Here is a 23,075-nt window from a genome sequence, read left to right as displayed (position 1 = left end):
TTTCTTGTATTGTGAGGAAGGGAGAAATGGACTTCTTTCTCTACCTTCTCTATCCCATGCCCAAGTAAACCTCGATCATGTCACCCTGCAGTCGACATTTCTCCAAGCTAAAGAGCCCCATTTTCTCCAAGCTAAAATTGTGGGATTCCCTGCCCGTGGACATAGTGATGGCCACAGGCATTGGCTTTAGAAGGGGATTAGACAGATTCATGAAGGAGAGGTCTATGGGTGGTTGCCGGCCATGGTGACTAAAGGGAACCTCCATGAGAGCCAGTTTGGTGTAGTGGTTAAGTGTGCGGACTCTTATCTGGGAGAACCGGGTTTGATTCCCCACTCCTCCACTTGCACCTGCTGGAATGGCCTTGGGTCTGCCATAGCTCTGGCAGAGGTTGTCCTTGAAAGGGCAGCTGCTGTGAGAGCCCTCTCCAGCCCCACCCACCTCACAGGGTGTCTGTTGTGGGGGAGGAAGGTAAAGGAGATTGTGAGCCGCTCTGAGACTCTTCGGAGTGGAGGGCGGGATATAAATCCAATATCATCTTCTTCTTCTTCATGTTCAGAGGCAGTCAACCTCTGAAACCCACCGATAGGCAGCAACATCAGGGGGAAGGCCTTGGCCTCTGTGCCCTGTTTGTGGACTCTCAAGGGCACTTGGCTGGCCACAAAATGAAACAGGGTGCTGGACCAGGTGGAGCCTCAGTGGTCTGGTCCAGCAGGGCTCTTCTCATGTTTGTAAAGGGGCAGAAGCCAGCTGGGCCCTTAAGCCTGACATTATAGAGCCAAGGCACCTGACACAGAACCTGGCATTGAGGGAATCTTATACTGGTTTTGCACCAATTCTATACTGGTTTTACACCCTTACTCCCACTCCCATGGATCCTGAGGAATGTAAAGCTTTGGGGAGTACAGAGAAATCCATCTGCGAGTGTCTAACCTTGCACTGCCCTGCAGAACACTTCCCAGAGTCGTAGAAATAAAGTTGGAAGGAGCCTCCAGGGTCATCTAGTCTAGCCCCCTGCACAATGCATGAAACTCACAAACACCTGCCCCTAAATTCACAAGATCTTCACTGCTGTCAGATGGCCATCTAGCCTCTGTTTAAAAACCTCCAGGGAAGGAGAGCCCGCCACCTCCCAAAGAGGAAGCCTGTTTCACTGTGGAACTGCTCTAACGGTCAGGAAGTTCTTCCTAATGTTGAGCCGGAAACTCTTTTGATTAAGTACTTGTTTCTTTCCAGTCTTCATCAGACCTGGGACCAATATTGATTCAATTATATAGATTCTTCGCACAAGTGCAAGAAGCCACATACTGAGCTGTAGCCGATCTGAAATTGCTGCTGGAGACGCTCTGTGTTCCTCTTTTTTAAAAATTGTGTAAAGAATCTATATAATTGAATCAATATTGGTCCCAGGTCTGAAGAAGACTGGAAAGAAACAAGTACTTAATCGATTGGCTTGTCACCACACTACTTTGGGACTTGAATGTTTTGGACATTTGGACTGGTTTCTATATACTACTTAGTAAATTGGTCACTAGCTTGCATTTTTTGTTGTGTTATGATTGAGAATCTGGCATGAATGGCCCCTCTCTGTGTCCCACCCGTCTCTCAGGTACAAGCTCAAAGCCGTGAGCTACAGCTACTTCCAGGCCATGCGCTTTGCGGTGGAAGAGATCAACAACTCCAGCACCCTCTTGCCGGGGGTTTCGTTGGGCTACGAGATGGTGGACATCTGCTACCTCACCAATATCATCCACCCCATCCTTTATTTCCTCTCCGATAACCAGTCCCAGCTAGAGATACGGACAAATTACACTGACTATCATCCCAGAGTTGTGGCGGTCATTGGTCCAGACTCTTCACTGGCAGCTGTAACTGTCGCCCATCTGCTGAGTCTTTTCCTCGTCCCGCAGGTAAGGTGCTGAGTCTCCTGGCAGGGGGGGGGGCAAAAGGTTAGGGTTTGCCACTCCCAACCACCAAGTGGGCCTGAAGAGAATTAGAACTGAAAACTGAATAATTTCTCCCTGGAGAAAACGTCTGCTTTGGAGGGTGGACTCTAGGGCATTGTACCATGCTGAGGTCCACCCTTCTACAGGTTCCACCCTCCCCAATCTCCAATTTCCCAACTTGGAGCTGACAGCCCTACAAAACTGGCATGTTATCTTGGCAATTTCTCCCCCCACCAAGCCGGCTAGCAGGTTTCTCTTGCCAGTGGTTTCTGAAACTGTTTCATACACAAGTCTCAATGAAAAGCTGGCACCGAGTGGGCCATGGGTGGTGGTGGTGGGGTGTCTGCATTAAGAAGGGGAGAGTTGGCTTCTGAGAGGCCTGCTTTGGGGACATCAACATGGTCCAGTTGCTGGCTGGAGTCGTGGGTTTGCTGGGTTGGATGAATCCATGGTTGGATTGGATTCGGCAAATTCATGGCAGCTCAGTCTTGGTCGCGGAGAACAAAAATGTGCTTTCATCACTGGGTAATTAAATAAAGAACATAAGAATATAAGAGAAGCCATGTTGGATCAGGCCAATGGCCCATCCAGTCCAACACTTTGTTTTATGTTGCTGTACTCAGCCCCATGGCGCAGAGTGGTTAAGCTGCAATACTGCAGTCTGAGCTCTCTGCTCGTGACCTGAGTTCGATCCTGGCGGAAGCTGGGTTCAGGTAGCTGGCTCGAGGTTGCCGCAGCCTTCTATCCCTCTGAGTTTGGTAAAATGAACCCCCAGCTTGCTGGGGGGGCGGGATGTAGATGGCTGGAGAAGGCAATGGCAAACCACCCTGTAAAATGTCTGCCGTGAAAACATCATAATGCGACGTCACCCCAGAGTCGAAACGACTGGTGCTTGCACAGGGGACAACCTTTACCTTTTACTCTGCCTCACTGTAAGAACTCTGTTGGGTGGGCAGCGCTTTTAAGTGTGATGTAGAATTGAGCCTGAGTATTGATTAGTTGCACTTTAGAGATACAACCAAAGGGGGGGGGGGGGCGGGGGAAGAATAAGCAACACCGCCTCCTGCTGGTGGCCCCTGTGAAGCGCTCCCAGAGGAGGAGAAGACGGGTTTGCAGAGAAGTAGGAGCAGAGGGGAAAGGATGTTAGCCCTTCCCACCAATCTACGAGTACGAGCAGCTTGTATGTCTGTGAGTGTGTGGAGAGAGGGGGGCTCAAGGGCCCGGGTGCTCTGCAAGGGATGAGGGGCTCTCCCAGTTTTCTCAACGGCTGGAAATCTTGGGCAGGTCACTAGTCCTCAGTAGCTGCTTCGCAGCCACGATGGCATCTCTCACCTAATGTTCCCTCTAAGCTGCAGAGTCTTGTGAGCAAAAATTACATAAGAACATAAGAGAAGCCATGTTGGATCCGGCCAATGACCCATCCAGTCCAACACTCTGTGTCACATAAGAACAGAAGAGAAGCCATGTTGGATCAGGCCAGTGGCCCATCTAGCCTAACACTCAGTGTCACATAAGAACAGAAGAGAAGCCATATTGTTTCTGGTCAATGGCCCATCCAGTCCAACACTCTGTGTCACAGAAGGACAGAAGAGAAGCCCTGTTGGATCAGGCCAATGGCCCCTCCAGTCCAACACTCTGTGTCACATAAGAACATAAGAGAAGCCCTGTTGGATCAGGCCAGTGGCCCATCTAGCCTAACACTCAGTGTCACATAAGAACAGAAGAGAAGCCATATTGTTTCTGGTCAATGGCCCATCCAGTCCAACACTCTGTGTCACAGAAGGACAGAAGAGAAGCCCTGTTGGATCAGGTCAATGGCCCACCCAATCCAACACTCTGTGTCACATAAGAACAGAAGAGAAGCCCTGTTGGATCAGGCCAATGGCCCCTCCAGTCCAACACTCTGTGTCACATAAGAACATAAGAGAAGTCATGTTGGATCAGGCCAATGGCCCATCCAGTCCAACACTCTGTGTCACAAAAGAACATCAGAGAAGTCATGTTGGATCAGGCCATGGCCCATCCAGTCCAACACTCTTTGTCACATAAGAACAGAAGAGAAGCCCTGTTGGATCAGGCCAATGGCCCATCCAGTCCAACACTCTGTGTCACATAAGAACATAAGAGAAGTCATGTTGGATCAGGCCAATGGCCCATCCAGTCCAACACTCTGTGTCACATAAGAACAGAAGAGAACCCCTGTTGGATCAGGCCAATGGCCCATCCAGTCCAACACTCTGTGTCACAGAAGAACAGAAGAGAAGCCCTGTTGGATCATGCCAATGGCCCATCCAGTCCAACACTCTGTGTCACATAAGAACAGAAGATAAGCCCTGTTGGATCAGGCCAATGGCCCATCCGGTCCAACACTCTGTGTCACATGAGAACATAAGAGAAGCCCTTTTGGATCAGGCCAATGGCCCCTCCATTCCAACACTCTGTGTCACATAAGAACATAAGAGAAGTCATGTTGGATCAGGCCAATGGCCCATCCAGTCCAACACTCTGTGTCACAAAAGAACATCAGAGAAGTCATGTTGGATCAGGCCAATGGCCCATCCAGTCCAACACTCTGTGTCACAGAAGAACAGAAGAGAAGCCCTGTTGGATCAGGCCAATGGCCCATCCAGTCAAACACTCTGTGTCACATAAGAACATAAGAGAAGTCATGTTGGATCAGGCCAATGGCCCATCCAGTCCAACACTCTGTGTCACATAAGAACAGAAGAGAAGCCCTGTTGGATCAGGCCAATGGCCCATCCAGTCCAACACTCTGTGTCACATAAGAACAGAAGAGAAGCCCTGTTGGATCAGGCCAATGGCCCATCCAGTCCAACACTCTGTGTCACAGAAGAACAGAAGAGAAGCCCTGTTGGATCAGGCCAGTGGCCCCTCCAGTCCAACACTCTGTGTCACATAAGGACATAAGAGAAGCCCTGTTGGATCTGGCCAATGGCCCATCCAGTCCAACACTCTGTGTCACAGAAGAACAGAAGAGAAGCCCTGTTGGATCAGGCCAATGGCCCATCCAGTTCAACACTCTGTGTCACATAAGGACAGAAGAGAAGCCCTGTTGGATCAGGCCAATGGCCCATCCAGTTCAACACTCTGTGTCACATAAGAACAGAAGAGAAGCCCTGTTGGATCAGGCCAATGGCCCATCCAGTCCAACACTCTGTGTCACAGAAGAACAGAAGAGAAGCCCTGTTGGATCAGGCCAATGGCCCATCCAGTTCAACACTCTGTGTCACATAAGAACAGAAGAGAAGCCCTGTTGGATCAGGCCAATGGCCCATCCAGTCCAACACTCTGTGTCACAGAAGAACAGAAGAGAAGCCCTGTTGGATCAGGCCAATGGCCCATCCAGTCCAACACTCAGTGTCACATAAGAACAGAAGAGAAGCCATATTGTTTCTGGTCAATGGCCCATCCAGTCCAACACTCTGTGTCACAGAAGGACAGAAGAGAAGCCCTGTTGGATCAGGCCAATGGCCCCTCCAGTCCAACACTCTGTGTCACATAAGAACATAAGAGAAGCCCTGTTGGATCAGGCCAGTGGCCCATCTAGCCTAACACTCAGTGTCACATAAGAACAGAAGAGAAGCCATATTGTTTCTGGTCAATGGCCCATCCAGTCCAACACTCTGTGTCACAGAAGGACAGAAGAGAAGCCCTGTTGGATCAGGTCAATGGCCCACCCAATCCAACACTCTGTGTCACATAAGAACAGAAGAGAAGCCCTGTTGGATCAGGCCAATGGCCCCTCCAGTCCAACACTCTGTGTCACATAAGAACATAAGAGAAGTCATGTTGGATCAGGCCAATGGCCCATCCAGTCCAACACTCTGTGTCACAAAAGAACATCAGAGAAGTCATGTTGGATCAGGCCATGGCCCATCCAGTCCAACACTCTTTGTCACATAAGAACAGAAGAGAAGCCCTGTTGGATCAGGCCAATGGCCCATCCAGTCCAACACTCTGTGTCACATAAGAACATAAGAGAAGTCATGTTGGATCAGGCCAATGGCCCATCCAGTCCAACACTCTGTGTCACATAAGAACAGAAGAGAACCCCTGTTGGATCAGGCCAATGGCCCATCCAGTCCAACACTCTGTGTCACAGAAGAACAGAAGAGAAGCCCTGTTGGATCATGCCAATGGCCCATCCAGTCCAACACTCTGTGTCACATAAGAACAGAAGATAAGCCCTGTTGGATCAGGCCAATGGCCCATCCGGTCCAACACTCTGTGTCACATGAGAACATAAGAGAAGCCCTTTTGGATCAGGCCAATGGCCCCTCCATTCCAACACTCTGTGTCACATAAGAACATAAGAGAAGTCATGTTGGATCAGGCCAATGGCCCATCCAGTCCAACACTCTGTGTCACAAAAGAACATCAGAGAAGTCATGTTGGATCAGGCCAATGGCCCATCCAGTCCAACACTCTGTGTCACAGAAGAACAGAAGAGAAGCCCTGTTGGATCAGGCCAATGGCCCATCCAGTCAAACACTCTGTGTCACATAAGAACATAAGAGAAGTCATGTTGGATCAGGCCAATGGCCCATCCAGTCCAACACTCTGTGTCACATAAGAACAGAAGAGAAGCCCTGTTGGATCAGGCCAATGGCCCATCCAGTCCAACACTCTGTGTCACATAAGAACAGAAGAGAAGCCCTGTTGGATCAGGCCAATGGCCCATCCAGTCCAACACTCTGTGTCACAGAAGAACAGAAGAGAAGCCCTGTTGGATCAGGCCAATGGCCCATCCAGTCCAACACTCTGTGTCACAGAAGAACAGAAGAGAAGCCCTGTTGGATCTGGCCAATGGCCCATCCAGTCCAACACTCTGTGTCACAGAAGAACAGAAGAGAAGCCCTGTTGGATCAGGCCAATGGCCCATCCAGTTCAACACTCTGTGTCACATAAGGACAGAAGAGAAGCCCTGTTGGATCAGGCCAATGGCCCATCCAGTTCAACACTCTGTGTCACATAAGAACAGAAGAGAAGCCCTGTTGGATCAGGCCAATGGCCCATCCAGTCCAACACTCTGTGTCACAGAAGAACAGAAGAGAAGCCCTGTTGGATCAGGCCAATGGCCCATCCAGTTCAACACTCTGTGTCACATAAGAACAGAAGAGAAGCCCTGTTGGATCAGGCCAATGGCCCATCCAGTCCAACACTCTGTGTCACAGAAGAACAGAAGAGAAGCCCTGTTGGATCAGGCCAATGGCCCATCCAGTCCAACACTCAGTGTCACATAAGAACAGAAGAGAAGCCATATTGTTTCTGGTCAATGGCCCATCCAGTCCAACACTCTGTGTCACAGAAGGACAGAAGAGAAGCCCTGTTGGATCAGGCCAATGGCCCCTCCAGTCCAACACTCTGTGTCACATAAGAACATAAGAGAAGCCCTGTTGGATCAGGCCAGTGGCCCATCTAGCCTAACACTCAGTGTCACATAAGAACAGAAGAGAAGCCATATTGTTTCTGGTCAATGGCCCATCCAGTCCAACACTCTGTGTCACAGAAGGACAGAAGAGAAGCCCTGTTGGATCAGGTCAATGGCCCACCCAATCCAACACTCTGTGTCACATAAGAACAGAAGAGAAGCCCTGTTGGATCAGGCCAATGGCCCCTCCAGTCCAACACTCTGTGTCACATAAGAACATAAGAGAAGTCATGTTGGATCAGGCCAATGGCCCATCCAGTCCAACACTCTGTGTCACAAAAGAACATCAGAGAAGTCATGTTGGATCAGGCCATGGCCCATCCAGTCCAACACTCTTTGTCACATAAGAACAGAAGAGAAGCCCTGTTGGATCAGGCCAATGGCCCATCCAGTCCAACACTCTGTGTCACATAAGAACATAAGAGAAGTCATGTTGGATCAGGCCAATGGCCCATCCAGTCCAACACTCTGTGTCACATAAGAACAGAAGAGAACCCCTGTTGGATCAGGCCAATGGCCCATCCAGTCCAACACTCTGTGTCACAGAAGAACAGAAGAGAAGCCCTGTTGGATCATGCCAATCGCCCATCCAGTCCAACACTCTGTGTCACATAAGAACAGAAGATAAGCCCTGTTGGATCAGGCCAATGGCCCATCCAGTCCAACACTCTGTGTCACATGAGAACATAAGAGAAGCCCTTTTGGATCAGGCCAATGGCCCCTCCATTCCAACACTCTGTGTCACATAAGAACATAAGAGAAGTCATGTTGGATCAGGCCAATGGCCCATCCAGTCCAACACTCTGTGTCACAAAAGAACATCAGAGAAGTCATGTTGGATCAGGCCAATGGCCCATCCAGTCCAACACTCTGTGTCACAGAAGAACAGAAGAGAAGCCCTGTTGGATCAGGCCAATGGCCCATCCAGTCAAACACTCTGTGTCACATAAGAACATAAGAGAAGTCATGTTGGATCAGGCCAATGGCCCATCCAGTCCAACACTCTGTGTCACATAAGAACAGAAGAGAAGCCCTGTTGGATCAGGCCAATGGCCCATCCAGTCCAACACTCTGTGTCACATAAGAACAGAAGAGAAGCCCTGTTGGATCAGGCCAATGGCCCATCCAGTCCAACACTCTGTGTCACAGAAGAACAGAAGAGAAGCCCTGTTGGATCAGGCCAATGGCCCATCCAGTCCAACACTCTGTGTCACAGAAGAACAGAAGAGAAGCCCTGTTGGATCTGGCCAATGGCCCATCCAGTCCAACACTCTGTGTCACAGAAGAACAGAAGAGAAGCCCTGTTGGATCAGGCCAATGGCCCATCCAGTTCAACACTCTGTGTCACATAAGGACAGAAGAGAAGCCCTGTTGGATCAGGCCAATGGCCCATCCAGTTCAACACTCTGTGTCACATAAGAAAAGAAGAGAAGCCCTGTTGGATCAGGCCAATGGCCCATCCAGTCCAACACTCTGTGTCACAGAAGAACAGAAGAGAAGCCCTGTTGGATCAGGCCAATGGCCCATCCAGTTCAACACTCTGTGTCACATAAGAACAGAAGAGAAGCCCTGTTGGATCAGGCCAATGGCCCATCCAGTCCAACACTCTGTGTCACAGAAGAACAGAAGAGAAGCCCTGTTGGATCAGGCCAATGGCCCATCCAGTCCAACACTCTGTGTCACATAAGAACATAAGAGAAGTCATGTTGGATCAGGCCAGTGACGCATCCAGTCCAACAGTGGCCAAAAAATCCAGGCGCCAATTCTACTTTGTGAGCTACTGGCATTAAAGTTGTGAGCTGCTGCATAAATCATTGTGCTCTGAGGTCATCCTTTCTGAGCTAAGACAGAAATCTGTGAGTTGGAGGCTAAAAATCTGTGAGCTAGCTCATGCTATCTCAGCTTAGAGGCAACACTGCATCTCTCTTGCCTGCTCCAGTTCTTCTGCTTGCCTTCACCTTCCAAGCAGCAAGATCATTTTAGACTCTATACTGTCCCTACACCTGATGATGACGACGACGATGATGTATATTTCAAATGTGAAGAGGCTCTCTGCTTTCCAGCTATCATGTTGATTCTTGGAGCATGGCCCTGATGTCCCCATCACTTCCTTAGAGAGCCAGTTTGGTGTAGTAGTTTGATCCCCCACTCCTCCACTTGCAGCTGCTGGAATGGCCTTGGGTCAGCTGTAGCTCTTGCAGAGCTGTCCTTGAAAGAACAGCTTCTGGGAGAGCTCTCTCAGCCCCACCTACCTCACAGGGGTCTGTTGTGGGGAAAGGAGATTTGTAAGCCTCTCTGAGACTCCTTTGGGGAAGGACGGGGTCTAAACTCAATCTCTTCCTCTTCTCCTTCCTTTAGGCCCTCCTCGAGCCTCTCACCTCCTTATTTCTCCCTCGTCTCAGGCAGTATCTCGCCCTTCCCCAGTGAGGCTACTTCTGTCTTTGGGACAGCACCACGCCCAGCATGACAGCTGGAAACAAGAAAATAAAGATTCCTCCCAAAACACTCATTTCAGGGGGCAGCTGTGTTGGTCTGCAGGAGAACAGCGAGATTCAAGTCCAGTAATATCTTGGAGACCAACGAGGTTCTTAGGGTGGAAGGTTGAAGGGAACTTTGACTCTGGAAAGCTCCTAGCCTCAAAATCTTGTTAGTACTGCTTTCCCAGAATGTTGTCTCCCACCCAGAACAGTTCCTAGATCATTCTGGGCAGCAATAGAACAAAGTTGGAGTCCGGTGGCACAGTGAAGACCAACGATGTTTTATTCAGAACGAAAACTTTCATGTGCTAAAAGCACATTTCATCAGACAACAGTATGGGATAGAATTAGCCATCCTACATACATAGAGAGTGGGCTGTGGATTAGTATGCAAAATAGTGGAAATGTTTTTAGAACCCTCCAGACCGTGATTTTTCAGAAGTGAAGAGCTGAGTTTTTGGAGAACCCCCACTTCCATTTTAAAAAAGAAAGTCAGGTGTCAGTTCTTATCTATTCCAATAATTTTCTTCCCTGGATTTGCTTGAGGCTCTGTTGACAGTTAAAACAAGACCAAGCGACGGGGATAATAAAACCATGCCATTAAAAATAAAAGGAAAAAAATCAATGAAACAGATCAAGCCAATAAAATAAATTCAGGTCATGGGATCTGGGTTGTCCCAATGCAGAATAAAGCACAGAATGTTAATTCAGTATAACACAGTGTGCACACTACTCTGACCATAAAAAGACAAGCAGCATGAAGGAGCCTCGGGCTAGCCAGGAACGGAGTGTGTGCCGTGTAACCACGGCTGGCATTGGGGGAGGGGGGGGGGTGCAGAGCAACACAGAGCCGGAGAGCTACACCTACGGCCTTTGCCCACTGTGTGCGTGTGGGGGGGGGCGGTGTCCCAATTTTGTTGCTTTACCAGTTTTGTGCATATTTTTTGTCAGCAGTTTGTGTCCTCTGCTTTTTGCTGCAGATTTTGTAGATTGTATTGCACACATATGAAGAACATATGAAGCTGCCTTATACTGAATCAGACCCTCGGTCCATCAAAGTCAGTATTGTCTACTCAAACTGGCAGCGGCTCTCCAGGGTCTCAAGCTGAGGTTTTTCACACCTACTTGCCTGGACCCTTTTTCAGTGGAGATGCCGGGGATTGAACCCGGGAACTTCTGCTTCCCAAGCAGATGCTCTTCCACTGAGCCACCGTCCCTCCCCACCGTGGCTGTATTACATCATCTTTTTTTGTGCAATTTATACCTCCAATATCCCTCGTTGATAAATATCATGCTGATTTATTGCTGCATAACTGAAACTGGAGAACTGTATATTTTCTGGGGTCAGTTCATTATGGGGACATGGAAAATTGTGTGAATGCAAAGAACCAGGAGGTAATCGCATGGATACCTTCTGCTAGCTGGAGGTACTCCTCTCCAGCAGGGGGAGCCCTTGCTTGACACGGGACTCTCTACTAGTGGAATGGCTGTCCAGGATTTGACCCTAGGGCATGGACAAGGGAAACCAAGACAGAGGTTTTGGAGTTGAAACAGTAAGGACGATGTATTTAAAATTGCCCCTAATTTGCATTTGGATTCCTGCTCCCCATAGGGTGGTTATCAATTGAGAAGAAAAAGTTCAAGGATGTGTGGAATGCCAGGCTTTCTCAGACACCCTTATGCAGCCTAACAAATTCTCCTCCTCTCTTCCTTCCAGATCACCTACAGCGCAACCAGCCAGGCCCTGAGTAACCCCAGAGTCTTCCCTGTTGCTTTCCGCACAATCCCAAGTACAGAGCAGCTGATCAGGGTCATCCTCAAGTTACTGCAGAGGTTCCAGTGGAACTGGGTCATCGTCCTCTCCAGTGACGACAGCTACGGTCAGCAGAACCTGCAGCTGCTGCGGGCCCAGGCCACCTGGCCCTGCATCGCTTTCCAGGAGCTCATCCCTGTCCAGCTGACAAACCAGGAGGCCGGCAGCGTCCAGCAGCGGATGGAGAGCATCGTGGGCAAGATTGTCCAAAGCACGGCCAAAGTGGTGATCGTCCTGAGCATGGAGCTGCCTCTGCTGGCCTTCTTCCAAGAGGTGCTGCGGCAGAACGTCACTGGCCTGGTGTGGATTGCGTGCGAGGCCTGGGCCATCGATCCTTCCCTGTACGACATCGCCAACCTCTCCAGCATTGGCACCATCTTTGGGGTGGCTCCCCAGGACATCCCCATTCCGGGGTTTGACGACTTCCGCATCAGATCTCCCTCCAGCCCAACAGAGGGAGCCGGAGTGCAGGACGCAGCTGAGACGTGCAACCAAGTCTGTGACCAATGCCTACCAGCAACCTTGCTCTATGACAAGATATTCCGGGGGACGGGGAACCGCATTGACTTCAATGCCTACTCAGCTGTCTACATTGTTGCACAGGCTTTACACCAGCTGCTGGGTTGTGACAGCCCAGAGGGGTGCCGGAGGCAAAGAGTATACCCTTGGCAGGTGAACCTCACATCAACCCTCTCTTATGCTTTCTGTGGGGAAAGTTGCACCCAGGGAGTCTCGTGAACTACAGAAAGGGCCTTTGGTCTCCCATGCCATGGGGTTTCCTGAGGGCTCCAGATAAAAGAAGAGTCCTGCTGGATCAGACCATCTGATCCAGAATATCACTGCGGCCACCCTGAGCACAGAAGCCAAGACCTCCCTTCCCTCGATGGTGCTTCTTATCACTGGGTTTCAGAGGTCAGGAAGGGGAGATTCCATTTAGCCATAATCGCTGATTCCCATCATTCGACCTCTTCATCATGAGTTGGTCTTAACCCCTTACATATGAACATGTGAAACTGCCTTATACTGAATCAGACCCTCGGTCCATCAAAGTCAGTCTTGTCTACTCAGACTGGCAGCGGCTCTCCAGGGTCTCAAGCTGAGATCCTCCCCCCCGCATTTGCCTGGACAAATTCCTCTTGTAACGCCATCAGTGCTCTGGAGCCAGCATGACATCATGTGGCACTGAATACTGCAGGCCACAAAGTAGGAGTCCAGTTGCACCTATAAGGCCAACAAAGTTGTAATTTCTGGAGACCAAGTCCTATGAGGAAAGGTTGAAGCAACTGGGGATGTTTAGCCTGGAGAGGAGGCGGCTGAGAGGTGACAGGATCACCATCTTCAAGTACTTGAAGGGCTGTCATAGAGAGGATGGTGTGGAATTGTTTTCTGTGGCCCCGGAAGGTAGGGCCAGACCCAATGGGTTGAAATTAAATCAAAAGAGTTTCCGGCTCAACATGAGGAAGAACTTCCTGACTGCTAAGAGCGCTTTCTTAATGGAACAGGCTTCCTTGGGAGGTGGTGGGCTCTCCTTCCTTGGAGGTTTTTAAACAGAGGCTAGATGGCCATCTGACAGTGATGAAGATCCTGTGAATTTAGGGGGGAGGTGTTTGTGAGTTTCCTGCATTTTGCAGGGGGTTGGACTAGATGACCCTAGAGGTCCCTTCCAGCTCTATGATTCTCCTTCCTTGGAGGTTTTTAAGCAGAGGCTAGATGGCCATCTGACAGCAATGCGGATCCTGTGAATTTGGGGTAGGTATTTGTGAGTTTCCTGCATTGTGCAGGGGGGTTGGACCCTGGAGGTCCCTTCCAACTCTAGGATTCTATGATTCTCCTTCCTTGGAGGTTTTTAAGCAGAGGTTAGATGACCATCTGACAGCAATGAAGATCCTGTGAATTAGGGGAAAGTGGTTGTGAGTTTCCTGCATTGTGCAGGGGGTTGGACCAGATGACCCTAGAGGTCCCTTCCAACTCTATGATTCTATGGATAGTGATGTTCTTGTCCACCTAATTTACTATTTGATGTGTAAACACCATTTTAGTTTGCCATTAGAAAAAAAGAAAAAAAAGAGTACAATAAAATATGGTGAAAATGGGTTAAGTATATGTAATGAGATAAACAGCCAATATCCCTATTTTGAAGAAGAAGAAGAAGATGATATTGGATTTATATCCCGCCCTCCACTCCACAGAGTCTCAGAGCGGCTCACAATCTCCTTTACCTCCCCCCCCCATAACAGACACCCTGTGAGGTGGGTGGGGCTGGAGAGGGCTCTCACAGCAGCTGCCCTTTCAAGGACAACCTCTGCCAGAGCTATGGCTGACCCAAGGCCATGCCAGCAGGTGCAAGTGGAGGAGTGGGGAATCAAACCCGGTCCTCCCAGATAAGAGTCCACGCACTTAACCACTACACCAAACTGGCTCTCAGTTCCAAAAATTATTCTGATACACTATTCCAGTCTGTGCCTTGACAGCACCATGCACACCCCCAATATTTAATTAATTGGTTGATTACCTTTCTCCGTCACTGATTTTTCAAGGAATCCCGGTGGCAGGCGTGGGTCACTCCCGTTTTGTCTTCTCTTATGCCTTCTCTTTGGGGCAGGCGAGGCTGCAAGAGAGCAAAACTGACCCCAGGTCACCCCAATTCCCTGGTTGTCTTGCGCTTTCTGTCTGCACTGTTTTATGTCCCATAACAGGGGTGGCCAAACTTGCTTAATGTAAGAGTCACATAGAATAATAGTCAGATGTTTGAGAGCCACAAGACACGAATGTCAGATGCTGGAGAGCCAGGGAGGAAGGAAAGTAGATGGGGAGAGGGGGAAAGAAAGCAGCTTTAACTTTAAATGCATTCTCCAAGCTGCTGCCTGGCTTGGCTTGGAGAAGTGATTTAAAGAGAGAAACGCCTTCTCCAAGCTGGCTGATGGGGTGGTGGGAGCATTGAGAGCCACAGTTTGTCCACCCCTGTCCTATACTCTGCCTGGAGCCTCAAGACAAATAAGTCGAGTATTGCTAAGCAGGGATTTGAACTCAGGTCTCCCTCTACCTGCCGCCCTGGGTGTGTAAAGTGCTTTCAAGGCCTGGCTGACATACGGCGACCCCAGCAAGGGATGTTCAAGGCAAGTGAGAAGAAACAAGTGTTTGGTCATTGCTTTCCTCTGCAGAGTCATCCTTGGTGGTCTCCCATTGAAGTACCGACCCTGCTCAGCTTCTGAGATCTACTGAGATCCGGCTGCTCGTGTGCCTTCCCCTCCTCAAGCTTCCCCCTGCTGGTACATCTCATGTGGTCAGCCAGTCAGTGGAGGGAGAAGTAATTTCAGAAAGAGGCCCTGAGTTCCAAAAGTGCAAGGACTCCACTCACAGGTGGTGGCTCTCTTTCTTCTGCAGCTGCTCAAGGAGGTGAGCTGGGTGAAATTCTCTCTGCTGAACACCCCCATCAGCTTCGATAACAAAGGAGATCCCCCGGTCGGCTTTGAGGTCATCCAGTGGCAGTGGGACGTTCCCAGCCGGCCTTTTAAGCAGATTGCGGCCTATGACTCCCTGCAGGAAGAGCTGACTGTCTTCACACAGGCCATCACCTGGCACACCAACAACAACACGGTCAGTTTTATCATGCTGGATGAGGGGGCAGCACGGGAAATAGGTTGGAGACTTATGGCAAAGCTGGAAGTGCTCGGGGGGTGGGGGGGGCAGAGAAGACCCTTCCATTATGGTGGCAAAAGTCCAATTAGCTCTTCGTACAGGGAAGGCTGGTGTGGGAGTCCGGTGGATGCCAGCCTCCAGGTGGGACCTGGGGATCCCCTGGAATTGCAGCTCATCTCCAGACTGCAGAGATCCGTTCCCCTACAGAAAATGGAGGCCTCAGAAGGGGGACTCTCGGGTAAAGTTGCCAATCCCCAGGTGGGGGCAGGGGATCCCCCAGTTTGGAAGCCCTCCCCCCACTTCAAGGTCATCAGAAAGCGGGGCGGGGGGGGAAAGGGAAATATCTGCTGAGCGCTCCATTATTCCCTATGGAAACAGGTTCCCATAGAGTATAATGGAGAATTGATCGGCGAGTATCCAGGGCTTCGGGGGTACTGTTTTTTGATGTAGAGGCACCATGTTTTCAGCAATGCATCCAATGCCTCTCCCCAAATTACCCTCCAGGTTTCAAAACGATTGGACCAGGGGGTCCAATTCTATGAGCCCCCAAATAAGGTGCCCCTATCCTTCATACTTTCCAATGGAGAGAAGGCATTTAAAAGGTGTGCGGTCCCTTTCAATGTGATGGCCAGAAGTCCCTTTGGAGTTCAGTCATGCTCATCACACCCTTGCTCCTGGCTCCACCCCCAAAGTCTCTTGGCTCCACCCCCAAAGTCCCCAGCTATTTCTTGAATTGGGCCTGGCAAGCCTAGTCTCTGAGATCCTTGTCCTCCTCAGGGTCCCCCCTAGGGTTCCCAAGTCCCTCACGGCCTCTGGCGGGGGACTTTTTGTGCGATGATGTCATCCGGAAGTGACATCATTGCACCGGCGACACTGCTTGCCAGCTCTAGGCGTTTCCAGGGAAACTATGGTTTTATTAGGGTTTGTAGAATCTTTCGGGCTCAAGTGCCGTGTTCTACTGGAGAAAGTTTTCCTTCCAGACGTTTTGTTCTCAGCTGCGGAGAACAGCCTCAGTGGCGTTGCAGCCGGAGCAGGCGCTCAGACCTTCTTGGCTGCTGTGCATTGAGTGGGGCCAGGGCTGCTGGAGAGCTGCTATTTCTAGGCTGGAGGGGGTGTGATGAAAGGGCAATTGGTTTGTGGATGTGCCCATTGTTTGGTGGGGCTTCCTGGAAGGGTAGTGATAAGGAAACTGGCTGTTGAATGTGACCATTGTTCCATGTTAATTGCTGGGAGGATTGGAAGGGGTTTGAACACGGCACTTGATCCCGAAAGAGTCTACAAACCCTAATGATGTTACCAGCCGTGAAAGCCTGAAATCTTTGAAAACTATGGTTTTCCCGGACGCTCTAGCGATTTGGGAAGGAAAAAATCTATGGTACCTATTGTCGCCTGGAAGTGACGTCATCGCACCAGCAACGTCGCTCGCCGGCCACTCTAGGCATTTCCGGGAAAAGCATAGTTTTCCCGGAAATGCCTAGAGTGGCCGGCGAGCGACGTTGCTGGTGCGATGACGTCACTTCCAGGTGACATCATCGCACCGGCAACGTTGGGGGAAGTGCCCCCTGCCGCCCCAGTGTGGGACACTGGGTTGGGAACCTCCAGGGCAGGAGAACCCCCACCCGGCCCAGGGACATGGCAGCCCGACTCCACCCCCATATCTCCAGAAGTTTCCCAACCTTCTAGTGACCCTACCTCCCTTTCCCCCGCTGGCAGCCAGGGAGAACTGGTAACCTTACATGGAGCGGGGAGGGTGTTGTTTCCCAGGCCTGCCTTGGCTCTTCAGCCTGCTCTGGGGCTCAATGCGCGAGCCTTCATCCTTCTTAGCAGCCCCTGCCCCAGCTTGGGGCTGGGAGAGGTGAGGTAAACCCTGAAATGGAGCATTCTCTTGTGTTACCCTCAGCCGTCTCATGCCAATGAGCAGGGCTTTTTTTGTAGCAGGAACTCCTTTGCATATTACGCCACACGCTCCTTGATGTAGCCAATCCTCTTGGAGCTTACAGGGTTCTTCGTACAGGGCCTACTGTAAGCTCTTCGGGGATTGGCTACATCAGGGGTGTGTGGCCTAATATGCAAAGGAGTTCCTGCTAAAAAAAAAAAGCCCTTGTCAATGAGTGACACAGCTGGGCTGACAGGTCTTTTGCCAGCTTGGGGTCCCTGATCTTGCCACCTTTTGCCTAGGAAGCATCTCAGCATCCAGCTATGTTGGAGAATTGCAGACATGGAAATGCTGTAGCTTTTCTCTTGCCCTCTGCCCCCGTTCTGTGACCTTCAGATCTCTCGCCTTCTGAAGTCTCTTCCGTTTCGGTGTTATTCGCATGGGCTAAGTTGGCCTCATTCCTCCAGCCTGCTAACGCTAACCCGCCTGCCTTCCCATCGCCCTCTGTGCCACCTCTTAGCTAGCCATGGCTTCACCTGTGAATTGGGGCTTGCATTCTGCTCCTTCTTCCAAAGGGGGAAACTCCTCCTTTGCGCTCTCTTCTTCTCCCCCTTCCTTCCCTCTCGGACCCTGTGGTGACGAATGTCGGTTTTGTGTATGGAAATTGGGTCGGCATATTATCATTCGGTTTTCCAGAGGTTCTGGCAAAGGCCTCCGTCTCCCATGCTGATTGTGTGTAAATCAACAATGAGGACAGGCAAAATCTGGCCATGACTCAACTGGGGATGCAAATGGCAGGGTGGTTGTCTGCCTGTCTGTGCCAAATGCTTTCTGCAGTGACTCTTCTGCCAAGGGCAGGCTGGGGACGGGGCTTTCTTAGTTGTGGCACCCCGAGTGTGGAATGCCCTCTCTGCTAGAGACATCACCGATGGTCACAGGTTCCGCTTTCTTTTTATGGTGCTTCCATAACGAGGAGGATGCTGTGGCCCTCTGCGTGTCCCTTGACTGTGCTCTCAAAACCTGGCTTTTAAAACTAATGCCAGTTTTGTGTCAATGGCTTGTAAAAAGAAAGAAACAAAATGGGAGATTCGGAGGAAGTTGAATTGGAATGGGCTTCCTGACGATGCATGAAAATGAAAAGAAAAGGGAAGGTGCCGATTTGTTATTGCCATGCAGCAAGGTTTTAAAGAAAAAGATTAAAAAGTATTTCCAGACATCAGGCTCTCTCTGGCTTCATGGTTGGCCTCTTTCTGTTTTGAGCAGGCTGACGATGGCTGCCGACTTTTGAAGCTCTGCAGGATGTTGTGCTTTTTCACCAATAATAAAAACAGTGGAGCAGTGGGATTTGGTGATGCCCTCCTTAATTTAAGAGCCCCATGAAGCAGAGTGGTAAAGCTGCAGTACTGCACTCTTTCATGACCTGAGTTCGATCTCTCCTCATGACCCGAGTTTGATCCCAGCGGAAGCTGGGTTCAGGTAGCCGGCTTGGAGTTGACTCAGCCTTCCATCCTTCCGAGGTGGGTCAAATGAGTCCCCAGCTTGCTGGAGGGTGGGGGGAAGCGTAGATGACTGGGGAAGGCAATGGCAAACCACCCCGTAAAAAGTCTGCCATGAAAACATCATGAAAGCAATGTCACCCCAGAGTCGGAAATGACTGGTGCTTGCACAGGGGACCTTTCCTTCAACCCTTAGGCTGATTCACAAAACAAATTTACACAGCCTTCTTCAACCCTTATATGAACCCCATGGCGCAGAGTGTTAAAGCTGCAGTACTGTAGTCCTAAGCTCTGCTCGCAACCTGAGATCGATCCCCGGCAGAAGCTGGGTTCAGGTAGCCTGCTCGAGGTTGACTCAGCCTTCCATCCTTCCGAGGTCAGTAAAAGGAGTCCCCAGCTTGCTGTGGGGGAAGCGTAGATGACTGGGGAAGGCAAGGGCAAACCACCCTGTAAAAAGTCCGCCATGAAAACGTCATGATGCAATGTCACCCCAGAGTCGGAAACGACTGGGGATTGCACAGGGGACGACCTTTTTTTTTAATCCTTAATTTATTCGCTCAATTGAGAGCCGGCAAGGTGTGGCGGTCATAATATCGGAACGAAGAGACCTGGGTTCAGATCTCTGCTCTGCCATAAAGCTTGGGCCCGTCCTACTTCTCAGACTAATGAACCATTCAGGGTTGTTGTGAAGATGAAGCGGGCATGTGCCAGCCCTGAACTTTGGGAGAATGGGTGGAGTTAAGATGCAATAAGTGAAAAGAACAGTTTTTGTCTTATCAAAGATTTCAGGTTTTCACGGCTGGCAACATCATTAGGGTTTGTAGAATCTTTCGGGCTCAAGTGCCGTGTTCTACTGGAGAAAGTTTTCCTTCCAGACGTTTCGTTCTCAGCTGCGGAGAACATCCTCAGTGGCGTTGCAGCCGGAGCAGGCGCTCTGACCTTCTTGGCTGCTGTGCATTGAGTGGGGCCAGGGCTGCTGGAGAGCTGCTATTTTTAGGCTGGAGGAGGTGTGGTGAAAGGGCAATTGGTTTGTGGATGTGCCCATTGTTTGGTGGGGCTTCCTGGAAGGGAAGTGATAAGGAAACTGGCTGTTGAATGTGACCATTGTTCTGTGTTAATTGCTGGGAGGGTTGGAAGGGGTGTGAAGATAAGGAAGTTTGTGTCTTGCCTGTTCTCCTTCCCCACTTTGTGTCAGCCTGAGAAGCTCCCCTGATGGGCTTAGACTGGCAAAGAGGGCACCAGTGTTCAAGTCACTCCGGATGGTGCCTGGATGGCCCAGGCCAGCCTGATCTTGTCAGATCTTGGAAGCTAAGCAGGGACAGCTGGGTTAGCACTTGGGGGGAAATCCACCAAGGCAGTCCAGGGTCACTACGCAGGGGCAGGCAATGGCAACCACCTCTGCTCCTCTCCCGCCCCGAAAACCCTACAGGGTCACCATGAACTGGCTGGAATGTGACAGCCCTTTCCACCACTGTTGCTCCCATTTCCCCACTTGGAGCTCTTTGGAGAAGGGCCGGCCCAGGAGAAGAGGGGCACAGTTTGCTTGGGGTGACAAAATCCCTTGAACCGACCTTGGATTTGGGAAGCCTTTGGGAGTCCTTTGCAAGCGGCACAGAGACCTCCTCTGGAAGATGATCCAGAAGCAGAGTCAATGCATGAAGGGGCGTTGGGGGTGGTGGTGGGGGAAATCTGGAGGGAAGGGCCAGAGTGGGACCTTCGCAGGTCAGTTGTATCACTCTTTTTTCCAGGTTCCCAGTTCCACCTGTTCAGAGCAGTGTGAACCCGGCCATAAGAAAAAGCTCATTGGCAGCATGTCTTGCTGTTTTGAGTGTGTGCCCTGTGAAGCAGGGACCTTCTTCAATAAAAGCGGTGAGTTCCTTCCTTCCTTCCTTTTTTCCTCCCTCCTTCCTTCCTTCCTTCCCTCCCGTCTTCCCTTCCTTCCTTCCATCCCTCCCTCCCGTCCTCCCTCCTGTCCCTCCTTTCTTCTCTCCCTCCATCCAGTCCTTCTGTCCTTCCCTTCCCTTCCTCCCTCCCTCCCGTCCTCCCTTGCTCGCCCCAAGCAACCTGGAATGGGTATTGGAAGAGTCTGTGTTTGACCAAAGGGTTGCTTAGACTACAGAGCTAGGTGGTCAGTAGGGTTACCAGTTCTGGGTTGGGAAATTCCTGGAGATTTTAGGAGGGGAGCCTGGGGAGGGCCAAATCTGAGGAAGGGAAAGGCTTCAGTGGGGTTACAGAAGTCACCAGAGCAGCCATTCCCCCCGCCCCCTCGGCGGGGAACTGATTTCCATCATCTGGAGATCAATTGTGATTCTGGGAGATGTCCAGGCCCCACCTGTAGATTGGCAACCTCACATGCCAAAGTAAGCAAATTCTAGAACTAGGGAGACCCCTTGAATCCCTGGCCTCTGCTGAGCTGGTAGATGCAATCCCACCCTTGGCCACTGTCGCGACTCAACTGCTGCCACCACTCTGGGTTAAGGGTCTCCCTCGAGAAGGCCTAGGGTACCCTCCCAAGCCCCCCCTAGCTAGGCCAACTAATGGGCATGAGGACCAGGCAGAGTAAACAACAAAAAGGTTTATTTCAGTGCAATACAAATTAACAAGGTGCATAAAACAGTAAAAGGGTGAAGGGAAAATAAACAAATGCCCCAACGCATCTATGTATACAGTCCCTAAACTAACACTAACACTTACCCCCCCTTGGGTAAGGGCCTTTTCCTTGCTTCCAGCTCTCCAGGCCACAGCCTGCCTCCAGCTAAGCCTTCCAGGGAAAGAACGCCCACTTCCTGGCTTGGCCTTTATATATCCTCTTCCCAGGCCCCACCCCTCTCTGGGCCTGTTTCCCTCCAAACCCCTTGCTACCCAACCAGAGGGATAGAGGGGATCCTGGGAAATGTAGGCTCTTCCCAGTACTTCTAGACAGGCTTCCCTGGGCCTGCAGGCCTCGCTAGGCCCTGGATCATGACAGCCACTCACTGTGGTGGCACTACAGCGCACTGGAAAGCAGACTGACCATTCTGACCATCCGCATTCCGGCAGGACGAAGGTGTGTGGGTCGTGCTGCCGAAGCTCCCCCTATGAGATCCTGAGGCCTTCCTGGCATCTGGTGGAAGCTGACCTTTCCTGTGTTTTGTTTTGCAGATAGTTTCATTTGCCAGAAGTGCCCATCGGACATGTGGTCTGATCCGGGACAAGAACGTTGTTTCAAGCGGCTGGTGAAGTATCTGGAGTGGGATGATCTCACCTCCATTCTGCTGATCTTGTGCTCGGCGTTGGGCCTCTTGGCCACTCTCGGGGTGCTGGCCCTCTTTCTCCATCACTCTGACACCCCGGTGGTAAAGTCTGCGGGGGGCCGGCTTTGCTTCCTTGCGCTTGCCACCCTTTCCATCGGCTTCTGCAGCTTCCCTCTGTACGTGGGCGTGCCGACAGAAGGCAAGTGTCTCTGTCGCCAGACGATCCTCAGCCTCTGCTCCACCGTCTGCATCTCTTGCATCACAGTCCGCTCCTTCCAGATCATCTGTGCCTTCAAGATGGCCACCCGGCTACCTGCGGTCCACAACTTTTGGATGAAGTACAACGGGCAGCAGGTTTTTATAGGCATTGTGTCTGCCATCAAGTTCATTCTAGTGGGGACCACCATCTACATCCACCACCCCATGCTGGTGAAGCCCACTGTGAGCAGCGATCCGGCCGTGATGAATCTCATGTGCTATACAAACGATAACGCCAGTATCTTTGACATGGTGCTCTGTTTCCTGTGCTTCTGCTTTGCCTACATGGGGAAAGCGCTGCCCAAGAATTACAACGAGGCCAAATACATCACCCTGTGCATGGCCGGCTACTTCAGCTCCTGGGTGGCTCTCTTCCTGGTGAAGTCCCTCTTCGAAGGGATGGTGGTCACTGTCTTTGACGCAGCCATAGTGCTCTCCAACCTCTGTGGCTTTACCGTGGGCTACTTCGGCCCCAAGTGCTACGTCATCCTCTTTCACCCTGAGCGAAACACCCCTGCTTTCTTCCAGATGGCCATCCAAAGCTACACCATGAGGCAGGATTAGACGGAGAGGGTCCACTGCTTTGTAGCCATTAGAATTTCAGGCGGAGGTTTCCCGGGCAACCATGGGTCAATCGCACTCTCTCAGCTTAGTTTACCTCAGGTTGTAGCGAGGATAAAATGGTAGAGAGGAGAGTCGTGCACCTCTGAGCCCCTTGGAAGAAGGGCCGGCATAGAAACCTGCTGGATGGACAAAGAGATCCAGATGGACACCTGGTTATTTGCGTGTCCAGACTGTGAGATTAAATGCAATGGGTTTTTCTCCAATTGATGCAGAACCGTGGTTTTCATTGCTTTCCAAAATATTTGCATGAAGCTAGACTTTTG

General features: G+C 50.8%; 1 protein-coding gene across 1 annotated transcript; it reads left to right on the top strand.

The window, feature by feature from the left end:
• Positions 1–1,607: 1,607 nt before the first annotated feature.
• On the top strand, positions 1,608–22,756 carry TAS1R2 (taste 1 receptor member 2). The gene is made up of 5 exons (XM_060259236.1): positions 1,608–1,908; positions 11,591–12,358; positions 15,071–15,283; positions 20,446–20,566; positions 21,839–22,756. Exons 1-5 carry the CDS (start codon positions 1,648–1,650, stop codon positions 22,750–22,752), a joined length of 2,277 nt encoding a protein of 758 aa, XP_060115219.1. The 5' UTR covers positions 1,608–1,647; the 3' UTR covers positions 22,753–22,756.
• Positions 22,757–23,075: the final 319 nt, after the last annotated feature.

This window comes from Heteronotia binoei, chromosome 18 (genome assembly GCF_032191835.1).
Source record: "Heteronotia binoei isolate CCM8104 ecotype False Entrance Well chromosome 18, APGP_CSIRO_Hbin_v1, whole genome shotgun sequence".
Lineage (NCBI taxonomy): Eukaryota > Metazoa > Chordata > Lepidosauria > Squamata > Gekkonidae > Heteronotia > Heteronotia binoei.
Note: the sequence above shows the minus strand (reverse complement) of the source record. Positions and strands in the feature narration are given on the sequence as shown.